This window comes from Mastomys coucha, unplaced genomic scaffold (assembly GCF_008632895.1).
Source record: "Mastomys coucha isolate ucsf_1 unplaced genomic scaffold, UCSF_Mcou_1 pScaffold21, whole genome shotgun sequence".
NCBI classification, from domain to species: Eukaryota; Metazoa; Chordata; class Mammalia; order Rodentia; family Muridae; genus Mastomys; species Mastomys coucha.
In genome coordinates, this window is record NW_022196904.1 from 36,360,659 (window position 1) to 36,383,279 (window position 22,621).

Genomic DNA, 22,621 nt, shown 5'->3' on the forward strand with positions numbered 1-22,621 from the left:
ATTTATTATATGTAAGTACACTGTAGCTGTCTTCAGACACCCCAAAAGAGGGCATCAGATCTCATTACGGATGGTTGTGAACCACTATGTGGTTGCTGGGATTTGAACTCAGGACCTTCCAAAGAGCAGTCAGTGTGCTCTTAACCGCTGAGCCATCACTCCAGCCCTGGCCTTGAACTCTTGATGATGGGGATAGACTGAGATGACAAACACATGTGTGGCCACACATACCACACCACTGAATCACTAGCTTAGGATTTGGCAACAATACCTGAACCCATTCTGTTTGCTCCTCAGAGCTCCCTAGGGGAACAGGAGTAGCTCCGATCTCACCTGACCAGGGACCCAAAAGCTCTTTTCATGAGGCTTAGAGGTGCTTCAAGGGTTTAGGAACACTGGCTGTTCTTCCAGAGAACTAGGGTTTAATTCCCAAGACCTTCCTGGGGGCTCACCATTGGTCACTTCCATGCCAGCAGATCCAATGTCCCTCTCTGGCCTCTTTGGGCAACAGACAGACACACATGGTACACAGACATTCATGAAGGTAAAAATCTCAACCACATAAATGAAATTTTTTAAAATTCAAAGCTATAGTATAGTCCCTGTGTGCCAGGCCCTACTTTTATTCTTACCATGGCAACTTAAGGCTCACTCATTGGTGCAGAATGGAATTCAGAAGCTGAGGAAGAGCACTGGCAACAGATGCTGTTATTCTTGCGTTCAAGACACCAAGGCAGGAGGATCATAGGGAGTTTGAGGCCAGCCTGGTATACAGAATGAAATCCTGTCTATAAGTAAATAAGCTGAAACAGTAGCACACACCTTTAATTCCCGCACTCTGGAGGTAGAGGCAGGCAGATCTCTGAGTGCTAGGACAGCCAGGGGGACACAGAAACCGTAGCTCGAAAAGCCAAAATAAATTCCAGGCTGTGAAGCAGCTGTTGCCCACCCACACCCTCTCAGGACTGTCAGTTCCTCTGTAAGATTGAGACCAAGTACTGTGCCAGAATTCTGCTTGACCTGGGGCCTCCAGCCTGCTTGGTTTTGCACTTCTGGCCACTGTTTGGCCCAAGCCACAGAACACATAAGCACCAACCACCATTGCGTTACTAGGCTCTGGAGTTCCCCAATCTGCTCTCTCTGTGATTTCCCGCCCTGGCTGTTCTAACCCATCTCCCCAACCCCAAGGAAAGTCCCCCTGCATCCTGTTGCCTTGCCTCACCAGTTTTGGGTAACCCAGGTGTCATCTGCTTATGGCCTCCTGCGAGGCAGAGGCTTCTAGGGTCATTTCTCTGAGGTGTCATTCCATAATCTGCTGCTCAGCAGTTCTTTTTTTTTTTTTTTAAAGATTTATTTATTTATTATATGTAAGTACACTGTAGCTGTCTTCAGACACTCCAGAAGAGGGTGTTGAGTCTCATTACAGATGGTTGTGAGCCACCATGTGGTTGCTGGGATTTGAACTCAGGACCTTCGGAAGAGCAGTCAGTGCTCTTAACCACTGAGCCATCTCTCCAGCCCTGCTCAGCAGTTCTTAAAACAGGAAGGACAGGTGGCCCCTCAGCCATCACCAACCAGTCCTCCCCATGTTCCTGCATCTGCAGCAACAGGTTCTGGACCTGGCCAGGTGCTATATGCAGGCCCAGACCAGGCTCCATTCCTGCCATTTTGTGCTGGACCATGTGACATTAGCAGGCCTATATGGGCTTTGAATGTGGAAGGCCCTGTCCCAAAAGCTGAGGCCCCAGGCTTGTGTGTGCCTGTTTCATACATTTGGAGACATGCCTGGAGAGATTGGGGGTTGGGGGGAGACATGGCCCAGGGATGGGCAGACCCAAGACAAAAGTCCAAGAAGCCTAGAGCATAGGGTCCACCATCAACACCGCACCTGGATGGGTAGTCCCCACCCCCAGCTTCCCCAAAACTATTTGGAGCAGGAGGAAGAAAAATAGACTGAGTTACTTCCTCCTGTGATCCTCTTCCCACCACCTCCCCCAGCATCTGACCCTAGCTCAGAAAAGCACTTTTAATTCCCCAGGGAGGTGAGTGGGCGGGGCTGGCTGCTTTTAAGGGAAGAATTGCAGAGGCTCTGCTCTGCTGTTCTGTCCAGGAGAGCTGGAGGTAGAGCTACATGGAGGGTGGTGGCAGTGACTGGATCCCGGAACCCAGGGCTGGCAAGCAGGAGGGGAGGGAGCCAGGCCAGATGTTGGAACAATGGTCTCAGGAGCTCTGAAGGATCAAGATTAGGTCTGGGGGAAACGCATGCCCAGAGAGGAAGGAGGGAGACAGGCTGGGGATCCCTGGCCCCACCACATTGATGCCCCACTTCTTCACTCAGACAGCAGATGCCACTTGAGCCATGGCTGGGCTGGGTAAGTGAGCAACTAAGAGGAGGGAGTGCTGGGATTAAAGGTGACTCCTGGTACCTGTGTGCTGACCCTGTCCTTTTGCCAGCCCTGCATCTTGTCCTGGTGACCACCCTCCTTGGTCTGGCAGTCTCTCTGGACTGGAAGGCAGCCTCCAGCCTGAACCCTATCGAGAAGTGTATGGAGGACCATGATTATGAGCAGCTACTCAAGGTGGTGACCTTGGGCCTCAATCGGACTTCAAAGCCCCAGAAGGTGGTAGTGGTTGGTGCTGGTGTGGCTGGGCTGGTAGCAGCCAAGGTGCTCAGTGATGCAGGACACAAGGTGAGAAGTGCTGCCTACGGTCTGCAGGGAGCCTTTGCTGCTGCCCGTGGGGAGTCCTGAGTAGTGCTGGGTGGAGAAGCCCCCATTTCATTGACCCACTGCACTCCACTTACCCATCCTTGGAGGGAAGGCCTACTGCCTCTTCTTAATGTAATTGTCAAGAGTTGAGACAGGGATTTGAGGGTGAGGGGGCTGAGAAATCCTTAAGGGGAAGTATTCATTCACCTAGCCCCAGGAATGAGAATGGGCCAGCCTCAAGTCTTCTGTACAAACTAGGAAATCTTCCTCCTTCTACCTTAAGCTGGGAAGTCCCTCTGCAATCCATCTGGTATCTTCCTGCTACAGTCTTGAAACCTTACTTTCTGTTACCTTAGCAGCCCCTTCTATCTGGAAGAAAGGCCCTTCTAGTGTAGGGGTGCCTTACTATGAGGAGCAAGATAGGCAGGGGCTAGTTGACTGTAGTGAGGGAGCTGAGGTCCTTGTTTGCCCCTCACCTCTAGGTCACCATTCTGGAGGCAGATAGCAGGATTGGGGGCCGTATCTTCACTTTCCGGGATGAGAAGACAGGCTGGATAGGGGAGCTTGGGGCCATGCGAATGCCCAGCTCCCACAGGTGAGGTCCCACCTCTGCTGCACCAAGGTTTAGCCAAAGCCCAGTTCCATACCCACTCCCATATTCTACCAACTCCAATCCCAGATTCAGGCTCAGCCAATCCAGGCCTCATTCTTGGTCTAGGCTCAACCAGAAGCTAGCTCTATCCCCAGTCCAGGCACCAGTGTCTTTGTTTGAGGTGCTGCTTATGAAACCTTGGGCTTCAAGCTACACCTCCAACTCATCTCCAGTGTCACCCATATTCCGACCCAGTCAAAAGTTGGGTCTAGGACCTCACTCCCAACTCACAACCCTCAGTATTGCCTTCCAGAGAGCTGGGGTGATCATCTCCTTATCAGGGCCCTAGCCCGCAGGCTGCCTGAGCTCTGCTCCTATTTCCACCCCCAGCTCCTTAGCCAGCCCTCAGGTCCCCAGTAAGTAGTTTGATGCCCATCTCCAGTGGTCCCTCCTATAGTGCCAGGCCAGGCTTCTCTCAAGCAGCCTCCCACTTCCAGGATCTTGCACAAGCTCTGCAGGAGCCTGGGCCTCAACCTGACTCAGTTTACACAGTATGATGAGAACACGTGGACGGAGGTGAATGATGTGAAGCTGCGAAACTATGTGGTGGAGAAGATGCCAGAAAAGTTGGGCTACAACTTGAACCAAAGGGAAAGGGGTCATTCCCCAGAGGACATCTACCAGATGGCACTCAACAAGGTGGCCACAGGCTTTCCTGCTGAGCTCAGCCCTGCCCCCAAGAATCTTGCCTACTACTATCCTGTTAATGTCCGTTCCACATGTCTGCTGATGGCTAGCTAGTGTTTTCTACTGTAGCCCCTGGCGCTCACTCCCAGGACCCTCCAGCAACATTGCTACTCTGGGTCCCCATCTGCTTGCCTCAGATAGTGCTGTCAGACATCACCCTCTTTTCGTGTCCCAAAAGGATCTTTCCACCCAGGTGACCCTGCCCACAAGTCCATGTAGCTCCCCAGTGCCTCTCAGACTCATGGGCCAGACATGCCAAATAACTTCCTCTCCCTTTAATTCACCTGGTGGTCCGGGCATGCCCTCCTCTGCTACTAGAGCACAACCTTCCTCATCCATCACCCTAAGTCTGTATCCTTGATGTCTGTCTACCTTCCACCTTACCCATGACAAGGTCTGGCTAAAGAGGCTGGAGTCATGTTTGGAAGGAACTCAAAGATTACTAAATGCCAGGCGGGAGAGCCTGCGTGTAGGGGGAGGTGGCTCTGCTCTCTATACTTTAGAACTATAATTGCCTTCTGCAGGAAAGGGTGATAGAGGCCGCTGGTCCTCGGGGGGGCCAGTGGCGGGGGGCTCCAGTGCTTCCTCCTGGGGTTCACACTCACAGGCCTGCACAAAAACACAAGCTACTGCTGACTGGGTGGGCAGACAGGGAAGGCTCCTACTTCAGAAGAAATGCATGCATCATGAGCTAATGCCTGGGACTTGAAGTGAGGTGAACTGCTGTTCCTGCTGCAGCCAGGGTCCTCTGATTGTCCCCACAGGTCTTCAAAGACCTCAAGGCCTTGGGCTGCAAGAAAGCCATGAATAAGTTCAACAAGCTTACGCTCCTGGTGAGTGAGGCAAAGTGGTTTCTCTCTCCTGTCACAAGAGATTGTTGTGATCCAGGGCTCAGCAGGAAAGAAGGGTCTGATTGTGCCCTTGCCCACTGCACAGGAATACCTCCTCGGGGAGGGCAACCTGTCCCGACCGGCTGTGCAGCTCCTGGGAGATGTGATGTCCGAGGAGGGCTTCTTCTACCTCAGTTTTGCAGAGGCATTACGCGCACACGCTTGCCTGAGCGATCGACTCAGGTGAGGGCACAACGGATAGGGCAAGCCCCAAGGCGGGGCATCCTGGGAGAGGCAGGGCCAGAGGGGACAGGGCCTTGAGCTGTGCCTGGCTGGGTCAGCGAGCCGGTCCTTCTTTGCCTCCCCCTGTAGGTACAGCCGCATCGTGGGTGGCTGGGACCTGCTTCCGCGAGCGCTGCTGAGCTCGCTGTCCGGGCCAGTGCTGCTGAACGCGCCTGTGACGTCGATCACTCAGGGGATGTACGATGTGCGCGTGCACGTCGCCACCCCGCTACAGTCTCCCAGCTCGAAGGTGCTGACCGCGGACGTGGTGCTGCTGACTGCCAGTGGGCCCGCGCTGCAGCGCATTACCTTCTTACCGCCCCTGACTCCCAAGAGGCAGGAGGCACTGCGCGCGCTTCACTACGTGGCAGCCAGCAAGGTTTTTCTGAGTTTCCGTCAGCCTTTCTGGCACGACGAACACATCGAGGGCGGCCACTCCAACACTGACCGCCCATCGCGCCTCATATTCTATCCGGCGCCGGGCGAGGGCTCACTGCTTCTGGCCTCCTACACGTGGTCGGATGCTGCAGCCCCCTTCGCTGGACTGAGCACGGAGCAGACCCTGCGTTTGGCGCTCAAGGACCTGGCGGCCCTGCACGGGCCTGTGGTGTACCGGCTGTGGGACGGCAGGGGTGTGGTCAAGCGCTGGGCAGAGGACCCGCATAGCCAGGGAGGCTTCGTGGTGCAGCCGCCATTGTATGGGCAAGGGGCCGAGGACTATGACTGGTCAGCCCCTTACGGCCGCATTTACTTTGCGGGCGAACATACAGCTCTCCCGCATGGCTGGGTAGAAACCGCTGTTAAGTCCGGGTTGCGGGCTGCAATGAGGATCAATAACCAAGGGTACGGGGTGGTCGACCCCGAGATGACGGAGCATGCACACACAGAGGCCAGCCCCTCAGACCAGCATCTGGACGGGGAGTGGCCGGAGGAGCAGCATGCGCAGGAAGAAGTCAGCCCCAAGGAGCAGGAGGCTCAGGAAGAAGTCAGCCCCGAGGGCTCGCACAAGCACTTGGTGGAAATAAGCCACGAGGGGCAGCAACACGTGTTCGTGGAAGCCATACCTGAGCTGCCAGGACACGTCCACCAGAATGTATATCCTTCGGAGCACGTACATGTGCATGGGGAAGTCATCCCGGAATTACAAGGGCGTGGGCATGTACATAGTAAACACGGGCCTGTGGGATCTGGTACCTCAAAGTAAATGCACTGAGAGGCGGACCACTCTTAATAGCAAAGGGGAAGTGAGCAACCAGCTCCTAACCCAGCCCTCTTCAGGGCAGGGCAGACAGACCACCTACAGAAATAGCCTACAATAAAGTTATTTTTGTTAAACCAGAGGCTCACTTCCCTCCCCACTGCTCTGGTTTCCTGAACATAGCTGCCCTGGGTGGGGCAACACTTGAATGAACGAACACTCCACTGGTCAAGAGATCAGAAGCCATTGGAGGCTGGGTGCTGACAGATCCTGACTGGAAGGAAAACCCAGCAGCCTTGAGGCCAGCATGGGCTATGAGCAAGATCTGAAAAGCAAAGTGTCCTGATGCCAGCGCAGTCAACCAAGAATGGTTTTATTGCCTCACATTGGCAGAAGCTGGTAGGCGGGCACTCGGGAATCCCGGACCTCCAGGAGGACCTTCCTCCATTTCATTGGCTGGCTCAGGGTCTCCTTTCGCTCCAGGCCTCCTCTATGGACATGGAGCTTAGGGCCTGTCAACCTGCGGGTACCCGGTCAGATGCTCCAGGCTAGGAGTCAGGCGCCATCCTCGTCCTCAGGCAGGATCTCAAGACTGCTGTCAGGCTGCGGGACCACTTCCTCAGGTGGCGGTGGGGGCAACGTGGCCCGAGTGGGTGACAAGGACATTGGAGATACCGGAGGAGATGGGCTACTAGGCTCTTCTGGCTGTGTAAGCCCCAGGATCTCCTGCACATTGTGCGGCAGCTCCTGTGGGGGGGAGGAGTGGCCCAAGAGGTTAGCTGATGGGTGAGGGTAGTCAGTAGGTGTGGGAGGAGGAGAGGCTGGCTGGAGAGCCATGGGATTTATCCAGCAAGAACTAAAGACTCACTGGGCAGGCCGTCAGCTGCCTGTACAGAGCCTCTGCCCGAGTCAGCACATCCTCCACACTCAGCTTCATGGTCAGTTCATTGATGTGCTGTGGGAAAGGGAAGGTCAGGTCCATGCCTGCACTCTGCTGATGGACAGAAGCAGACTGGTGCTTGAGGTACAGGGCCCAACTTCAGGAGTCCCTGGCCTGCCACAGTCTTCCATAGCATTCTCATGTGGATGCTGGAGCACAACAGGAAGAGCCCTCACTGGGGAGGGGCAGGATCCTCTACTTCACTGCTCCATAGGTGCAATCTAGTAACCTGGTAGGTGGGGAAAACAGTTCCAACCCCACCAAAGTGATCACCAATCCATCCCAAGGCTAACACCATGCATTGCACATCTAAGTCAGAGCAGAAGGTGGGAAGTGCCCTCACCTTAAGGATCTCGTTGGAGCCAAAGCCAGACAGCATCAGGGTGTCCCGTTCCATGTCCAAGATGGCACAGGCCACCAGCAGGTGCAGATTGGGGCCAGGAAGCCCAGTCCACAGCACCTGGGGTGTCAGAAGAAACCCCTGAAGCCCCATCCCGACCTGCCCATCTGCCTTCAACCTCCCAGCCCTTCTACTAGCCCTCTCACCCCAACTGGCTGCCCACCTCCCACAGCCGAAGGACATCAGGAAAGGGGAATTCCCTCTTGAACCAGATGAGCAGCCACCGGAAACAGAAGCACAGCGAGCCCGAGTCCTGAGAATCTAGAAGAGGAGCACAGGCAGTCAGCCTTGCCCACAGCTAGTGATCAAGCTACAGCCAGATCACAGTGTGCTGAGCAGTGGGACAGGCAGATGACTGGCATGACTACACACATGAATTCTCCTGCTACGAGTAGTGCCACCATTCACCCGTTACGAAGTGAGCCACAGCCACTTCAGCATGTCTTGTATTAAACAAGCAACAAGGAACTTAGCTAGAATGCTGTGGCCCTGGCTGAGGGTCTAGAGAAACCTCAGCTGGCCCAAGGTGGGCAGACTTCCCTATCCTCTAGGCTTTGAATGCCAGGTTTTTCTTGGGACGTTTTTCTAATTCAGAGGGTCTCACACAGGACCTACCCAGGAAATCACAGAGTGGCTGATCCAGCACCCGCAGAAGCAGCAAGAGCTGCCCAAGCTGGCGCTTCATAGTCTCCTGACTCTCTTCAAAGTTCCCATGCTGCAGAGAGCAGGAGGTAAGTGTGAGGACAGAGTGCAGACTGGATACTCAGAGGCTATCCCTGACCACTCCCACTCTCCCACCCGTGCCTCACCACAAGTTCCATGAAGCCACAGAAACACCAGAAGGCATCTACTTCATTTTGAACAACGAAGAGGATTGGGGACAGGAGGTCACTCATACCCTGAACATAGCCTGAGGGGACACAGGGTCAGCTACAACACCTTGAGCACCCCAAGCACTCGGCCCTCTCCCCATCAGTGCAGTGCTTACCCAAGTCAAAGTGGTACATGCAGTAGGTAAGAAGGATGTCATTGAGCAGGCCCAGCCCTGGGTTCTCAGGCCCTTCATAGAACTTGTTAGTCCTGTCAGTGCGGCTTACATCTCTCTCTGTGGAATCCATCACAGCAGCAACATGAGAAAGGTCAGTAGGCCTTCCTAGCTGATCAGAGGCAGCAGTGCTATTTCCCTGTATGCTAGCAGCCCTCAGCTGCAGCATTCATGCTAGGGTGAGGATGGGCCTTTCCCACAACCTGAGACTCTAGCTATGCCCTCTGACATCAGGGAAACAGAGGCACTGAGCAAGAGCTAAAGCCACCCAATCTCCCAGTGAGAGCTGATAAGGCCCCAAGACAACCTTCCCTGCCCTGCCCTCCCCACTGCAACTTGCCCCCACCACCCCAACTCCCACCACATGCTTCCTGACCCCACCCACCAATGAGGCTTCGGTATCCATGCAGCAGTGAATTCCTCCGCTCCTGCTCAGCACTCACAGACTTCCACTGCAACTTCATTCGGAAGTATTCATCCCTGAGGGGAGGGACACGGAAGCTATGGCTCCTGCTATCACAGCACCCAGGGGACACCTGGAAAACACTTGCCACATCATGACTCCTCACGCCCTGTTCTGCCTCTCCCTTTCTTCTCTCCCCTGATGCTTCTCTGCACAGAACACCCTGTGGGCTTCTGATAATGTGTGGCACCACCCCTCTCTCTGCTGGACAAGCATGTCCAGGGGCACTAAAGCACCCCAGGTCCTCCCAAGGGGCCAGACACAGCAGAAGCCTGACACGCACAGGAAGGAGCTGACAGCCACTAGAATAGCATCTGAGTGAGGGAGGCACCTTGTCAGGAGGCAGCCACAAGGAGGATGAGACTGTTCACTGCACAGAGTGTCTCCAAACCAGCATTTGTGGAAGAAGTCCCAATACAGCGCACACTAGTCCTACAAAACTGTAGGGGACTGGTGCTGGCTGCAGGACACCATGATCTTGAAGCCTGGGAGAGTGCCGAGCCTTAGGGAAGAGGTGGCCAAAGGATGTGGGAGCCACACTTTCTCACTCACGTTTTCTTCCGCACGTGGGCTTTGTGTTCTTCAGCTGAATTCTCCCAGCTAAGGTACCCCAGAAGGAACTTCCAAGCCTCTCGCCGAAGGCCAGGGCTAAGACCCTGGGGGTGCAATGGAGTAACAGGTCAGTGAGATTCCTCCTAGCCATCTGCCAACCTACGCTAGGCTGCACCCACTGACACTCACGCCTGAGAAGATCCGATTTTTCAACTCAGGGACACGCTGCAGGCGACCCTCAGGACCCACGTGGCGGTTCCATTCTTCCTCTGTGACTGGAGGAGCACGCTCCACTGTGGGCCGCTGCCCCAGCTCCACCTGCAGGGCACAGGGTAGGTGAGTCCTAAGCCCTCCTGGGCCAGGGAGGAACCCTAAAGACCAAGAATAGATAACACCTTCTTTGGCCAGCAGGAAGCTTCCCAAGGCACAGGCAGGGCTGAGGCAAGAAGATCACACAGTATAAGGCCAGGCTAGGAAACTGAGCCGTCCAGTCTAGAGGACCAGACATGGCTGGCAAGCTAGTTCAGTAGGGGAGTGCTACTCAAGATCACAGTGTGGGGTTGGGGATGTGGCTGAGCAGTAGAGCACCTGCCTAGCACACAAGAGCCCCTAGGTTGGATATCCTCAGCAAGGAAACACATCCACCCACCAGGCACACCAGGCAGCTGGCCCAGCACATAAAAGTGACTTCTTTGTTGGGAGTTTTTTGTTCTGGAGACAGGATTTCTCTGTGTAGCCCTGGCTGTCCTGGAACTCACTCTGTAGACCAGGCTGGCCTCGAACTCACAGAGATCCACCTGCCTCTGCCTCCCAAGTGCTGGGATTAAAGGATGTGCCACCTGGGCCCTGTGTGAAGTCACTTCTTAAGCAGCTCCAGATACTGTTTCCATGTTACCAAGGGGAAAACTGAGGCCTTGAAGCCTGTGTGACACAATAGAAAGTCCCAAACAGGATCACTTGACACTCACACAGGAGATGACCTCAAAGCCAGGCTCTGGCTCATCATCTGGCAGCGGGGGTAGGTCAGGGGAGGAGGCGCCCTCAGGGTGCGGCTGTAGGGCTCCCCGGAAGAAGTTGGTCACTCGAGAGAAGCTACTGAAGGTGGTGGAGTAGGGATCCTGAAGGAAACGCTGGGGATAGGCAACAGGTATCAGAACCGTTCCTCTGGATCTCATCAGACCCACGCATGCCCTGCACCCGATCTAGGGACACTCACAGACACCACATTGGAGCTGTCCTGGTCAAAGAGCTGCAGGTGGTGGAAGGAGTCGGAGAGGGCAGAGGGGTCCTGGGGGAAGACCAAGTAGAGGCGGGAGTCCTGTGGAGAGCTGGGAGGAAGGGGGCACACAGGTGGCTACAGGTGTAGGGTACCGTTGGAAGTAGGCTAGCCTGGCCATGCTTAATCCAGGTGTTGCAATCCCTACTACTGCAGGGAAAGGCCTCAGACCAGAGCTGGACCTTGGAGGCCAATGAGACCTTTACACTTCTGGGCCAGGTTGACTGACTCAGGGAAGCGCCAATGGGTTGCTTTGTGGGGATGAAAAGACACTTGCTGTGTATCAGGAGACTACTACTGAAGTTCCATAAAGATGGGCCCAGTTCTTCCCTCTCTGCCCTCACTTCTAGTCCCATGTAGCCCACACTGGCCTTGAAATCCCTCCTGTCCCAGCCTCCCAAGCACTGGGACTGCAAAGGGATGCGCCTGGATGTTCTTAGTGCCCTCCGATCAGAACTGTGCTTTGATCATTGTCCTTAAAACTCCAGCTGCAGAAGAACATGCTGGCTCACATGTCCAGCTCAGGCAGAAGCTTACCTGGCCAACAGCAGGTATCGGCTAAGGACTCGTAGCAGGGCTCGGGTACCCCCTCTGTGGAAGTGCAAGGCAGGCAGGGAGCCTCCAGCCTGGGTCACCAGAACCAAGTAGGCCCAGCTGAGGCCTGGCTTCGATCTGCGGATGGACTTGAGCTCCCCCAGGCTCACAGAGAAGGCCCAGGAGCTCCGGGAGGAACTGGGCTCTGCACCTGGAGGGAAGCAAAGGTTCTTGGTGCAGTGAGAGAGGTGAAGGGTGTGCAGATCAGCTCAGTGTGCTCTCTCAACAGCCTTGTTTTCTGGGGCCTTGTTGGAAGCTACCCTCCCCCAGGCCTCTGAGGATTCTGGGCTACTTGGCACTTCCTTAGAAGTAAAACTGCCTGAGCTTGGGGGCTGGAGAGATGGCTCTGCGGTTAAGAGCACTGACTACTCTTTCGAAGGTCCTGAGTTCAAATCCCAGCAACCACATGGTGGCTCACAACCATCCATAATGAGATCTGATGTCTCTTCTGGGGTGTCTGAAGACAGCTACAGTGTACTTACATATAATAAATAAATCTTTAAAAAAACAAAAACAAAACAAAACAAAAAAACTGCCTGAGCTTAGAAAGAAGCCTGGTGGGCCATGTGTCTGTTCCAGAATGTTCCAGAACCTTCTGTTTGAAGACTATATTCCTCTGCTTGGCCCTCTCTACAAAAGAGACTACAGAGTAAGACCATGTCTTTTAAAAAAGAAGAAAAAAAGAAAGAAATTCTCAAAAAAAAAGAAAGGAAGGAAGGAAGGAAGAAAGAAAGAAGTTACCCTGTGGTTAGCTGCTTGTCAGTCCAACCCACAAACCTGGAAACCTTTAGAATAATTCACTGGGGAAACACCCAGAGCCAAGCACCTAGAAGCTACCTTTTTTTTAAAAAAAAAAAAAAAGATTTATTTATTTATTATATGTTTAAGTACACTGTAGCTATCTTCAAACACCCCAGAAGCGGGCATCAGATCCCATTATGGATGGTTGTGAGCCACCATGTGGTTGCTGGGATTTGAACTGAGGACCTTCAGAAGAGCAGTCAGTGCTCTTACCCGCTGAGCCATCTCTCCAGCCCTCTAGAAGCCATCTTGACTATGGGCAAGAAAGACTTTGGAGCCAGGATCACAAAGGGCAAAATGTGGTCCCTTGGATCACCATTGAACAGTTCCACCTACCTCTCCTGGGCTCTGCCAGGTGGGGCCGTGGCCGCACTGTGCTAATGACAGCCCAGTCAGGTTCATAGCCTGGGTCAAAGGTAGGTTCCTCCTCTGAGGTGCTGGGCTCACCTCCACTTGGGTCCTTGGGAGAAGAAATAACAAAATGAAGATCTGTGGCCACTGGGGTTTTCAGTTTGCAGTCTGAAAGCCCAGTGAGAAAGCAAGCTTCAGAACACGGAGGGAAAGAGACAGGAGCAGCAGAAAGCTTGCTCTGCGCCAGCCATCGTGGCTGACGGACAGGCAGGCTGGAACCCTACTTTCATGGATTCAGGCGGCAACTGCTACACCTGACTTCAATGAGAAAGGACAGGCTCACACCCCTGCTCTCCGCCCTCTTCTGTGTGTGTGTGTGTTTGGTTTTGTTTTGTTTTTTTTCGAGACAGGGTTTCTCTGTGAAGAATTATTTATTTTATGTATAGGAGTACACTGTAGCTGCCACCAGGAGAGGGCGTCAGATCCCATTACAGATGGTTGTGAGCCACCATGTGGTTGCTGGGAATTGAACACAGGACCTCTAGAAGAACAGTCAGTACTCTTAACCACTGAGCCACCTCTCCAGCCCCTCTTCTGTGTTCTTGTCATCGTTCCTCTGTGGGTTTTTTTTGTTTTGTTTTGTTTTGTTTTTTTGACTTTTCACTGTAAGTGAAGAGCTTCAAGTGGTGGCCATAGTCACTGTGACTAGATCGGAGTCTACAGGGGGCACTGATGATGGACAGATAGGGGATACTGTTGAGCAGGGCCAGACAGACGGCTCAACAGGTAAGATGGATGACCTGAGTTCAGTTCAGAGAACCCACAAAGAGAGATGAATAAGCAAATAAATCAAATGAGGCCAGAAAGATAGTTTAGTGGTTAACCAGAAACCAGAGTTTAGATCCCAGGACCCACATAACACCCTAAGCTCCAGCATGTGTCAGCAGTGCTGTCTTCTGCATGCACTCACAGGTAGTGCACACACATGCTCATACACTCACACCACCTCCACCCACCCCACACAAACTAAATCTCTGGGCTTAGTGAGATGGCTCAGCACTTGCCGCCAAAACCGACAACCTGAGTTCAATCCCCAGGGCCCACTCGGTGGAAGAAGGAGGAGAGAACCTGCTATCACAGATTATCCTCTGACCTCCACACACCCACACCATGGCATGTGAATGCACACACACAATAAATAAATGTAATAAATAAACATAAAGCAAACAGCTGAAACTGTAGAACAGAGAGGAAAGAAAGCTACCTAGAACCAAAACTAGGCCACACCCCTTAAGAAATTTGAGCCCAGACTTTCACCCAGCAGGGCCCCCTAAGGAGCCAAGAGGACGTGGCATTGGGTCATTTCACAAAGCAAACAGGCTCACAGGTACCTGAATACTCCCTGCCTTTCACTCGAGTGAGGAAGAGGAGCGGGTCGCTTACCTTCTTGGAGAAGAGAATCTGGGTTGGGTCTCCAGCCTCCTCCACCGGAGCCCAGTGCAGGAGGACGTCGCTGTCCTGAGGGACATGGGGAGGACTTAGTAGAGTCACCCGAAAGCTCCTCAGCCCTCAATTCGAAGTCCCCACACTTGCCACCTCCATCCCTGCTCACCTTCTCCACCACTCGTAGGACGCCGGCGATGAGCGAGTCCGGATCCTGGTGCTTCCGGGCGCTGGTGTGCAGGTACACGCCTCCCTTTTCAAACACCACCTGGGGAAAGCCAAGAGTCTAGGGCGGCGTTTCTCCAGGGGCGGGGTCTGGAGACCCAGACTGACAGGCTAGGATGGGGCGTGGCAAGCCTGCAGCCCCGCCTCGCGCCCCAGGTGGGCGTGCGTTTTCCCCGGGGGCGGGGCTAAGGGAGGAGCTCCCTAAGGACTGTGGAGCGTGACAGCATCTTTACCAGAAGATGGTGCTTGCTAAGTTGGCTCTGCCTAGACCCTGCACAGCAGATGGTGGAAGCCGACCACCAGTGGGGGGCGTCTCCCATATATAAGCGAAGAAACGATTTCAGAAGTCTTACCCTGTAGCTGGATCCTTCCATTGCCGCCGCGGAGGTTCCACTGCCCCGATCTCCTCCTTTTCCGGGTCAACTTGGTGTCATATCCGGAAAAACAACACTCCCTTCCAGGCCAGGCAGTGGTAGCGTCCCTAAAGTTGTAAAGCTGCAGTGGGTGAAACCATCTGTTTGAATAGGGTAGTTGAAACCCGAAGGTTCGGGTCACGGGTGTAGACTTCAAAGTTGGCAAGGGTCAAGCGGGACGGCGCAGGCGCACTGCGCCCCTCTCGCCACGAAGTAAACAAGTAGGAGGACCCACGTTCGCAACCCAACTCGTGATCGCTCGGGAACGCCTCCTTGGCCCTCTCCATATTTTATACTGGCATCGAAGCCAATACTATGCCGTTTTTTCCGAGGACAAACCGTAGCGGCGTGGTGGAAGCCATGTTAATGCGGGGCACTACCATCTCTTTGCGGGGCACGACGGCGAGGTGTTGGAAAAGCGAAACGGAGAGCGGAAAAGGTGAGAGAAGCTGTATGGCACCAGAGGCGCTGAGGGGCTCGGGATAAAGGGTGAAGTCGTCGGTGCTCCTGGAAACGAAGCTGCTCCCAGTTCCTGAGTCACCGAGGAAAGAGGACTGCACCACCATTTTGAAACTGGGCAAACCGAAGCAAGAAATGCTGCCGCATTGAATCTTTGCCAGCTTTGTGTTAAAGGGAGCGAGCGAGGGCCGGGGGAGGAGGTATGGTTTGGACGGAAGGAAGAGTCCAGATGCAGCTTTATAGGCATGTGACGCCATACTGACTGCCACGTCGGGACGGGAGTTTTCCTCCACTTCAGTGTTAGAAGTTGATTACGAACGAGGGACGTCATGCCGCTTGCCTTCGCTGGTGTGAGCATGGGCATGCAGTCGTGTTTGTTGCGGGCAATTCGAAATAGTAGCTAAAGTCTCTTGCTATAGTCTCCATCCGTGGGCACTCTTGCTGTTGCTATTGCCCACTGCTTGCCGACATAGCTTCTAGTTGCTATTTTGATTTGAGGCGTCCAGGATAAGGGAGGCGGAGTGTACACAATGGAGGAGGGGCAACCGCACGGAAGTGACGCGAGGAGCCGCCATGCCTTTTGAGGGCGGCGACGGCGCCTGGCCGGCCATGTTGGCTACGGGCACGTGAGTGGAGGCGGCGTTGTGAGCTGGGGTTTGGGGAGGGTCTGGCCTTCCCGGGGTTGAGGGGCAGTGGGAGGGCGAGTCGCCGTGGGAAGGGCATGGCCTGTATAAGTCAGGGGGCAGCGATCGTCCTGCGACCCTTAGCTGACTGCTGACATGGCTAACGCTCAACCCCATGTGTCTGACTCGCGACGAATTGTAGACGAGCTTCACTCCGGGGGTGCAGTCGGTCTGGAACCCTCACGCTGGCGGTGAACCATGTCCATACGGCCGTGTGTGGTGGGGGTCGCGGATGGGTGAGGGGGCGCCCCGGGCGGGACTTCCGGTCCCGATCGCCACCGGGGGCGGGATTTCCTGTTTGTTCCTAGAGAAGGGGCCTCCCTGGGCTGCGGCCATGGTGTAGCCCGGGTCGGCGGCCTTACTTCGGTGGTAGGATCCTTCTTAGGCGTCCCGCTCCGTGTCCCGTGCTGCAGCCGTTTTCTTTTCTATCTCCCTCCACAACTGTCCTGGGAGGCCTGCACCTTCCCTCTGGACAGCTCCCCCTCCCTGATTTGCCCCGGAGTCTCACCTCATAGGAGGCCACAGGCCTAGGAGGTTTGAGTAAGTTGCTCTCTTCTCAGCCCCCTTCACAAGTCACTCACCCGGTAACACACTGCTGCTGTGACTACCCCTCGAGATCTAGTGCAAAGGAGCTGGGTCTTGCCACCCTTTGTCTTCTCATTCTCACGGAAGTGAGAACCGAAGCTTTGTCATCTTGGACCAGTCACTTTCTTGCTCTTAACCATAACCCTAAATTTCCAGCCTCCTTCATTAGCAAGGAGAGGTGGAAGGTGTGTGTAGGAGTTGCTGGGCGCCTTTTAAAGCTGTAGGTAGGACTTTGAGGCTCAGCAGACAGTAGTACCAAACTACTGTAGCTTTCTTCCTCTCCCTGGAAAGATGGGATGGGGAATACAGTCTACTGAGGTAGGCAGGGTCGAGCTCAGGGTTAGCAAAAGGCTCTACACACAGACTGCCCTTCTCAGTGGTCAATTCTGCCAGTGTAATAGTCAAGAGCCTGGGTTCAGCCAGCAGTGCTGGTGCACGTCTTTAATCCCAGCACTTGAGAGGCAGAGGCAGGCGGATTTCTGAGTTCAAGGACAGCCAGGGCTACACAGAGAAACCCTGTCTCGAAAAAACAAGCAAAACAAACAAACAAAAGAAAGAGACAGAAAAAAAAAGAAAGGAAAACCAAAAGGGAAAAGAAAAAAAAAAGCCTGGGTTGAGAGCTTAAGGCTGTAAAGTTGGGTGTCCGTTGCTGATTCATGTAGGAGTGAGAGCTTGCTTAGGGACAGTGATCATTTCTGGTCCAGCATGAGTAGTTCCCACGTTGGTGAGTCAGGGAAAGTGAACCAGTGTGGAGTCTGTGAGCAGACTGGCTCTTTTAAGTGTGAGTGACAGGACCTTGCAAACTGCGTTTATATTTCTGTTTCTCTTCACTGTGGTCCTGGTGGGCTTAAGTCCCTCCAGTGACGAGGTGTTCACTACCTCTCAGTTCTCGGCTGCCTAGAAGCTGCGGTTCACACACTGCTTAGTGGGGAAGATGGGCACTAGAGAGCCAGTGAGTAGTCCAAGGTCACACTAAATCATGGTGGGGACCCAGATCCGTGTGCTCCTGGAGCTCTGTCTGATGGGGAGACAGGCGGCAGCATAGCTGTCACCCCAGAGCCCTGCACAGCAGGAGCCGATGAGATGTAGAAGCTGACGCTGTGATTCTGGGCACAGAGCAGCTTGCATCGTCCTATGCCCACCTGCAGTCCAGAGCTCATCTCTCTCCTCAGAGAGTGGTCCCACGGAAGGTGGCATCTCTCTCAGCTGGTGATTGGATAGTTGGCAGTGACCTGAAAACCAGTGAGCTGGGTGTGGGGTCCACCTGGTCCTGGCCACTCTAGAAGGCAGAGTTCCACTGCAGTGGAAGAGGACCTGCTGGACCAAGTGAAAGAGGAAGGCATGGGCTGGGCGGTGGTGGCGCATGCCTTTAATCCCAGCACTTGGGAGGCAGAGGCAAGAGGATTTCTGAGTTCGAGGCCAGCCTAGTCTACCGAGTGAGTTCCAGGACAGCCAGGGCTACACAGAGAAACCCTGTCTCGAAAAACCAAAAAAAAAAAAAAAGAAAGAAAGAAAGAAGGAAGACGACATAGCACTGGCCAGCCTGCTGGGCTACAGAAGCCGTGCAAGTCACCTGTGGCTTTTGTTTTGTTTTTCTGAGACTGAGTCTCTGTATCCCAGGCTAACTTCAAAGCTGTAACAGTCTTGCTTCAGTCTCTAAGTACCTTGATTTCACGTGTGCGTCACCATACCTGGTTACGTGTGTATTAACATCCTACACACCATGGGAAAGGTGCACGTGAAATTCTTGTAAGTCTTGTAAGTCTTTAAAGACTTGTGTTAGACTGGGCTTACAGTGTTTCACATCTCCAATTCCAGGTACTTGGGTCGTGGAGGAAGGTTGGTTGCTAAGGCTATATGTCAGCCATATATTAAAAGACCTACACTGCTCAGTTGGTGCTTGCAGGCACTCACCAAGTCTTGGGTTTGGTCCCCAGAAAACTAGGTGTGGTGGTGTGCATATGTAATCCAAGCACTCAGGAATTGGATGCATGAGAATCAGGACTCCAAAGTTACCTTTATACACATAGTAAGTTTGGGGCCAACTTGAGTACTTGATCCTGTCTCCGAAAGTATTAAGAACCTAAGCTAAATAACCACAAACCACCTTGACTCTAATGTTCATAACCAAAACATAAGGAGACTTTGGGTAGTCCCCGTGTGGATCAGGGTGGGGCCAAAAAGAAAGCTAGGGTTGGGAAGGATCCCACGGGGAGCTCAGCCGGGACAGCTTCGTGCCATGGAGGGGAGTCTCATTGGGGTAGTCGGCGCTCAGGATGGGCAGTGATGGTAGCATCCTCAGCCCCTCTATCCTGCTCTGGCCCACAGGGCTCGAATGGCGTCTGGGCGGCCAGAGGAACTGTGGGAAGCCGTCGTGGGGGCCGCCGAGCGCTTTCGGGCCCGCACTGGCACAGAGCTGGTATTACTGACTGCAGCACCACCGCCACCCCCCCGCCCAGGGCCCTGTGCCTATGCTGCCCATGGCCGTGGAGCCCTGGCAGAGGCTGCCCGACGCTGCCTCCACGACATTGCACAGGCACACAGGGCTGCCACTGCCACCCGACCTCCTGGCCCCCCACCAGCACCACAGCTGCCCAGTCATGCTCCTAGCCCACCACCTCGGCCAGCCTTGGCCAGGGAGGAGGATGAGGAAGATGAGGACGAGCCCACTGAAACAGAGACATCTGGGGAGCGGCTGGGCGGTAGTGATAATGGAGGTGAGCTAATAGGGCTGGCACTGGAGTGGGGTTGCTGGTTAACTGGACACTTGTCCAGGGTGTTCTGTGGATCCCTAGGACAACATTCCTTCTAACCCTCACACAAGGTCCAGCCACTTGATGGGAGTAATGACACAATATGTTAAGCAAAGATAGCACACCAGAGTTGGGAGATTTCCTTGAGGGCTTCTTGTCTGGCCAAGGAACTGGTGAGAAGTGCAGGTGTTTCTGGAAAGGGTGGTAGGGGCTGCCATCCCATTCAAGGGAGGTGGAGAACTTTCCCAAGAGTGGAACATTGCTACAGCTGAGGAGGCCAGGGCCAGAGATGGTTACAAGTACATATTGCATGGCATGTTAAAGCTAAAGACAGCGTTCCCATATCCCATGCAATCCTACTTTGGGTACCTGGGTCTAGAGACTGCTGTTTGGGGAGAGTAAGGAAGTTGGATGCTTCTCAGGAAAGTACTGTAACCACAGGGCTTTGAGGAGTGAATAGGAATCACTCATTTGCCATCATTGTCTATGGCTGGCAACCTCATCCTTCCTAAAGAAGCCTGCCTTTCATGAAGGGTATGGACTCTGTAGCCAGGTGTTTTTGGTATCAGATCTTTGAAACGTCAGGCAAGTGACATGGTATTAGGGTCTTTCCTTTGTTCCCACCAGACCATCTTTCTTTGGTAGCTATTTTTGGGTCATGTCCCGCACCATGTTGAATCTAGTAGTACCTGATAATAGAAGGGACTCTAAGTGACCAGGGAGGCAAATGAAAAAGTGTTGAGGCACAGGGACCAACTGCAGGGCCTGTCTCACCCACAGGTCTCTTCATGATGGATGAGGATGCCACCCTCCAGGACCTGCCCCCCTTCTGCGAATCAGACCCGGAGAGCACAGATGGTGAGGATCCTGGGTTGTCCAAGGTCTAGGAGGCCAGGCAGAGGGTAGGGTGACAGAGGCTGAAGCTTCCCTGTATCATAGACGGCAGCCTGAGTGAGGAGACACCCGCCGGTCCCCCAGCCTGCCCCAAGCCCCCGGCCACAGCCCTGCCTACCCAGCAGTATGCCAAGTCTCTGCCTGTGTCGGTGCCAGTGTGGGCCTTCAAGGAGAAGAGGACAGAAGCCCGATCGTCAGATGAGGAGAATGGCCCGGTGAGGGGGGAACAAGACAAGTGGGATGATCCAGAGTGGTCTGCTTTCGGGAGCCCCACTGCAGTTTAGGACTGTTCAAAATGGTTTGGGAGGGAGTCGGGGAAACTGAAGCTTCGGGATTCATTCTCCGTGTATGGTGTTCTTTGGCTGGACTGACCTGACCTGGCACCTCCTTCACAGAAAACTCCCTGAAGTAGAGGGGGGAAACAGGGCATTGGGTAATCACGTGACACACACACACACCCCTGCTCGGGGCGCCGGCGCCTTCCATAGCCACTCTACATGTGGCGCCCGGCTGGATTCAGGTGGGGTGTCTGCTGTCTTGGCCGAAACATGCCCCAACCGGGGACCTTGCACTGGGCCCCTGCTTCTTGGCAGTGGTGGAGTCTCGGAGAAGGAGGTGGGGTGCGGAACGCGCTGGTTCACAGCCCGCAGGACGGTTCGAATGGCGTGCTTCCGGGAGGCGGGCCCTGCACGCTGATGGTTTCCTTCCTTCACAGCCCTCCTCCCCCGACCTAGACCGAATAGCCGCTAGCATGCGCGCGCTGGTGCTGCGGGAGGCCGAAGACACCCAGGTCTTCGGGGATCTTCCGCGCCCGCGGCTCAACACCAGCGACTTCCAGAAGCTGAAGCGGAAATACTAAGCTTGCAGAACGCCTCGGCGTGCGGGAGCCCGCGGTCTGCTCTGCCCAGCGACAGAACAATTCTTTGCGGGATCGGCTAGCTCCGCTTGGGCGGGGCTGGTTGTAGACGCTCAGAGGGTCGACTCCGTTTCTTGCCTAGCAACAGAAGCTTTGCCCGCACAGCCTTGACTCGCGGCCCCAGGGCAGAGCCCAGCTGCGGGAGCTGGCGCTGCTCAGCCAGTGTCCGAAGAGTTGCCAGCCGCCCCCTACCCGACTGGCCCCGGCCTCTGGGAGTGTGGCCAAGCCCTCCCTAACCCAGAATTGGCCCGAGGCCTTGAATTTCTTACACTACTAGGGCTGTTAATCGATTGGTTTTGTTTTCCTTTGCCTGAGTCCTGACAGTTGTATCCCGGTCCCCCGGGGAACAGTCTGGTCCTTCTCTGTGTCTGACGCCCCTATAGGTTCCACCGCACGACAGACTGTACATCAAAACTTGTCCTGTGCCCAGGACGGTACCAGCTTCCTGTCCCCCGACCCTAACAGGTGCCTTAAAAGGCCCTCTCCCACCCTAGGTGGGGGGGCCGGGGGGGCCTCACTTTCCGGCCCTAGACTTGGGTACGGGAGAGTGGGATGGGGGTAGGGAGGGGCGCTCTGAGATTAAAGTTTTACCTCTGACTAGTGAGTTCGTGTTGTGTTGTGTGTGAGTGTGACACTATGAGGCGTTCACGGAAATTTAATGAAGTTCAGGGTTCAACACCCAGTCTTGAGGGTGTAACTGTGGGAGCAGTAGAAAGCCGGACCAGGGAATCTCCGTCTCCCAACACCCAAAGATGAGGAAGGGGGATAGAGGACTGTCAATCTTCAAACTAGCGATATGGATTGCCTCCCTTTTGTTACTCTGCTTTTTGGGATGATTTCACTGTGTAGCCCAGGCTGTCTCCTCAGTCTTTGTGCTGGGATTTCCCATCTGCCCCATCATACCCAGCTTTAGCCTATTTGTCCCAGGAGTAGAAGCAAAGGAAGAGTGTATAGTGATGCCATGCGCTTTGAATACAAAGGACAAGCTTGTTTCTTTCCGCTGATAGGCAGAGGAATGATGAAGGCACTCCTCTGTCATTCCGTCAGCAGGGAGGTGGGGTTAGGAGGCATGGGAATTCATGTCAGTCTAGGCTTCTTGAGACCGCGCCTCAAAGAACAAAACAAAGGTGAGCGGTGGCACACGCCTTTAATTCTAGCACTTGGGAGACAGGAGCAGGTGAATCTCCTGGTATCAAAAAATAAAACAACCCCATCAATGGCCAGGTGTGGCATTTTCTTCCTTCATCCTCTGCCCCCTCCTCTCCCTCTCTCTCTCTCTCCCCCTCCTCTCTCTCGACTTTTAGAGATTTTTTTCAAGATAGGGTTTCTCTGTGTAGCCTTGGTTATCCTGGAATCCTTCTGTAAACCAAGCTGTCACCAAACTCAGAGATCTGCCTGCCTCTACCTCCGCTTCCCCAGTGTTAGAATTAAAGACATGCGCTGCCAACCACCTATCCATAGCGTTCTATTT

The 22,621-nt window shown here is 54.2% G+C and overlaps 3 protein-coding genes across 12 annotated transcripts in view; 2 read left to right on the plus strand and 1 right to left on the minus strand.

Moving 5' to 3' along the window:
- Positions 1 to 6,499, plus strand: part of Il4i1 (interleukin 4 induced 1) — a 25,020-nt gene extending 18,521 nt beyond the window's left edge. For 2 of the 3 annotated variants that reach the window (XM_031386454.1, XM_031386452.1), the window contains exons 4-9: positions 2,455 to 2,690; positions 3,191 to 3,303; positions 3,798 to 3,999; positions 4,812 to 4,880; positions 4,984 to 5,120; positions 5,250 to 6,499. In XM_031386454.1, coding sequence (XP_031242314.1) covers positions 2,455 to 2,690; positions 3,191 to 3,303; positions 3,798 to 3,999; positions 4,812 to 4,880; positions 4,984 to 5,120; positions 5,250 to 6,363 — 1,871 coding nt within the window. In that variant the 3' untranslated portion in view covers positions 6,364 to 6,499. Of the gene's footprint in view, positions 1 to 2,072; positions 2,122 to 2,338; positions 2,373 to 2,454; positions 2,691 to 3,190; positions 3,304 to 3,797; positions 4,000 to 4,811; positions 4,881 to 4,983; positions 5,121 to 5,249 lie in introns of those variants that run through there. The other variant, XM_031386455.1, reaches the window with a different exon arrangement.
- A 210-nt stretch (positions 6,500 to 6,709) lies between these two features.
- Positions 6,710 to 15,028, minus strand: Tbc1d17 (TBC1 domain family member 17). 2 transcript variants are annotated; one of them, XM_031386451.1, is made up of 17 exons: positions 14,801 to 15,028; positions 14,392 to 14,490; positions 14,223 to 14,297; positions 12,765 to 12,888; positions 11,571 to 11,778; positions 10,974 to 11,085; positions 10,726 to 10,887; positions 9,947 to 10,075; positions 9,758 to 9,861; positions 9,128 to 9,222; positions 8,686 to 8,802; positions 8,507 to 8,607; positions 8,313 to 8,412; positions 7,861 to 7,958; positions 7,641 to 7,757; positions 7,226 to 7,312; positions 6,710 to 7,104 (listed from the first exon to the last, which is right to left on the minus strand). In XM_031386451.1, exons 1-17 carry the CDS (start codon positions 14,819 to 14,821, stop codon positions 6,913 to 6,915), a joined length of 1,941 nt encoding a protein of 646 aa, XP_031242311.1. In that variant the 5' UTR covers positions 14,822 to 15,028; the 3' UTR covers positions 6,710 to 6,912. The 2 variants fall into 2 exon arrangements, 1 of the variants encoding a protein (XP_031242311.1); XR_004123020.1 differs by having other exon boundaries at positions 7,050 to 7,104; positions 7,844 to 7,958; positions 14,801 to 14,990.
- Positions 15,029 to 15,065: 37 nt separating this feature from the next.
- Akt1s1 (AKT1 substrate 1) lies at positions 15,066 to 21,751 on the plus strand. 7 transcript variants are annotated; one of them, XM_031386462.1, is made up of 6 exons: positions 15,192 to 15,299; positions 15,818 to 15,945; positions 18,916 to 19,304; positions 20,121 to 20,198; positions 20,280 to 20,449; positions 20,950 to 21,536. In XM_031386462.1, exons 2-6 carry the CDS (start codon positions 15,893 to 15,895, stop codon positions 21,091 to 21,093), a joined length of 834 nt encoding a protein of 277 aa, XP_031242322.1. In that variant the 5' UTR covers positions 15,192 to 15,299; positions 15,818 to 15,892; the 3' UTR covers positions 21,094 to 21,536. The 7 variants fall into 7 exon arrangements, with proteins under 7 accessions (XP_031242329.1, XP_031242326.1, XP_031242322.1 ...); XM_031386464.1 differs by having other exon boundaries at positions 15,281 to 15,299; positions 15,826 to 15,945; XM_031386466.1 differs by lacking the exon at positions 15,818 to 15,945 and having other exon boundaries at positions 15,177 to 15,299; positions 20,950 to 21,751.
- Positions 21,752 to 22,621: the final 870 nt, after the last annotated feature.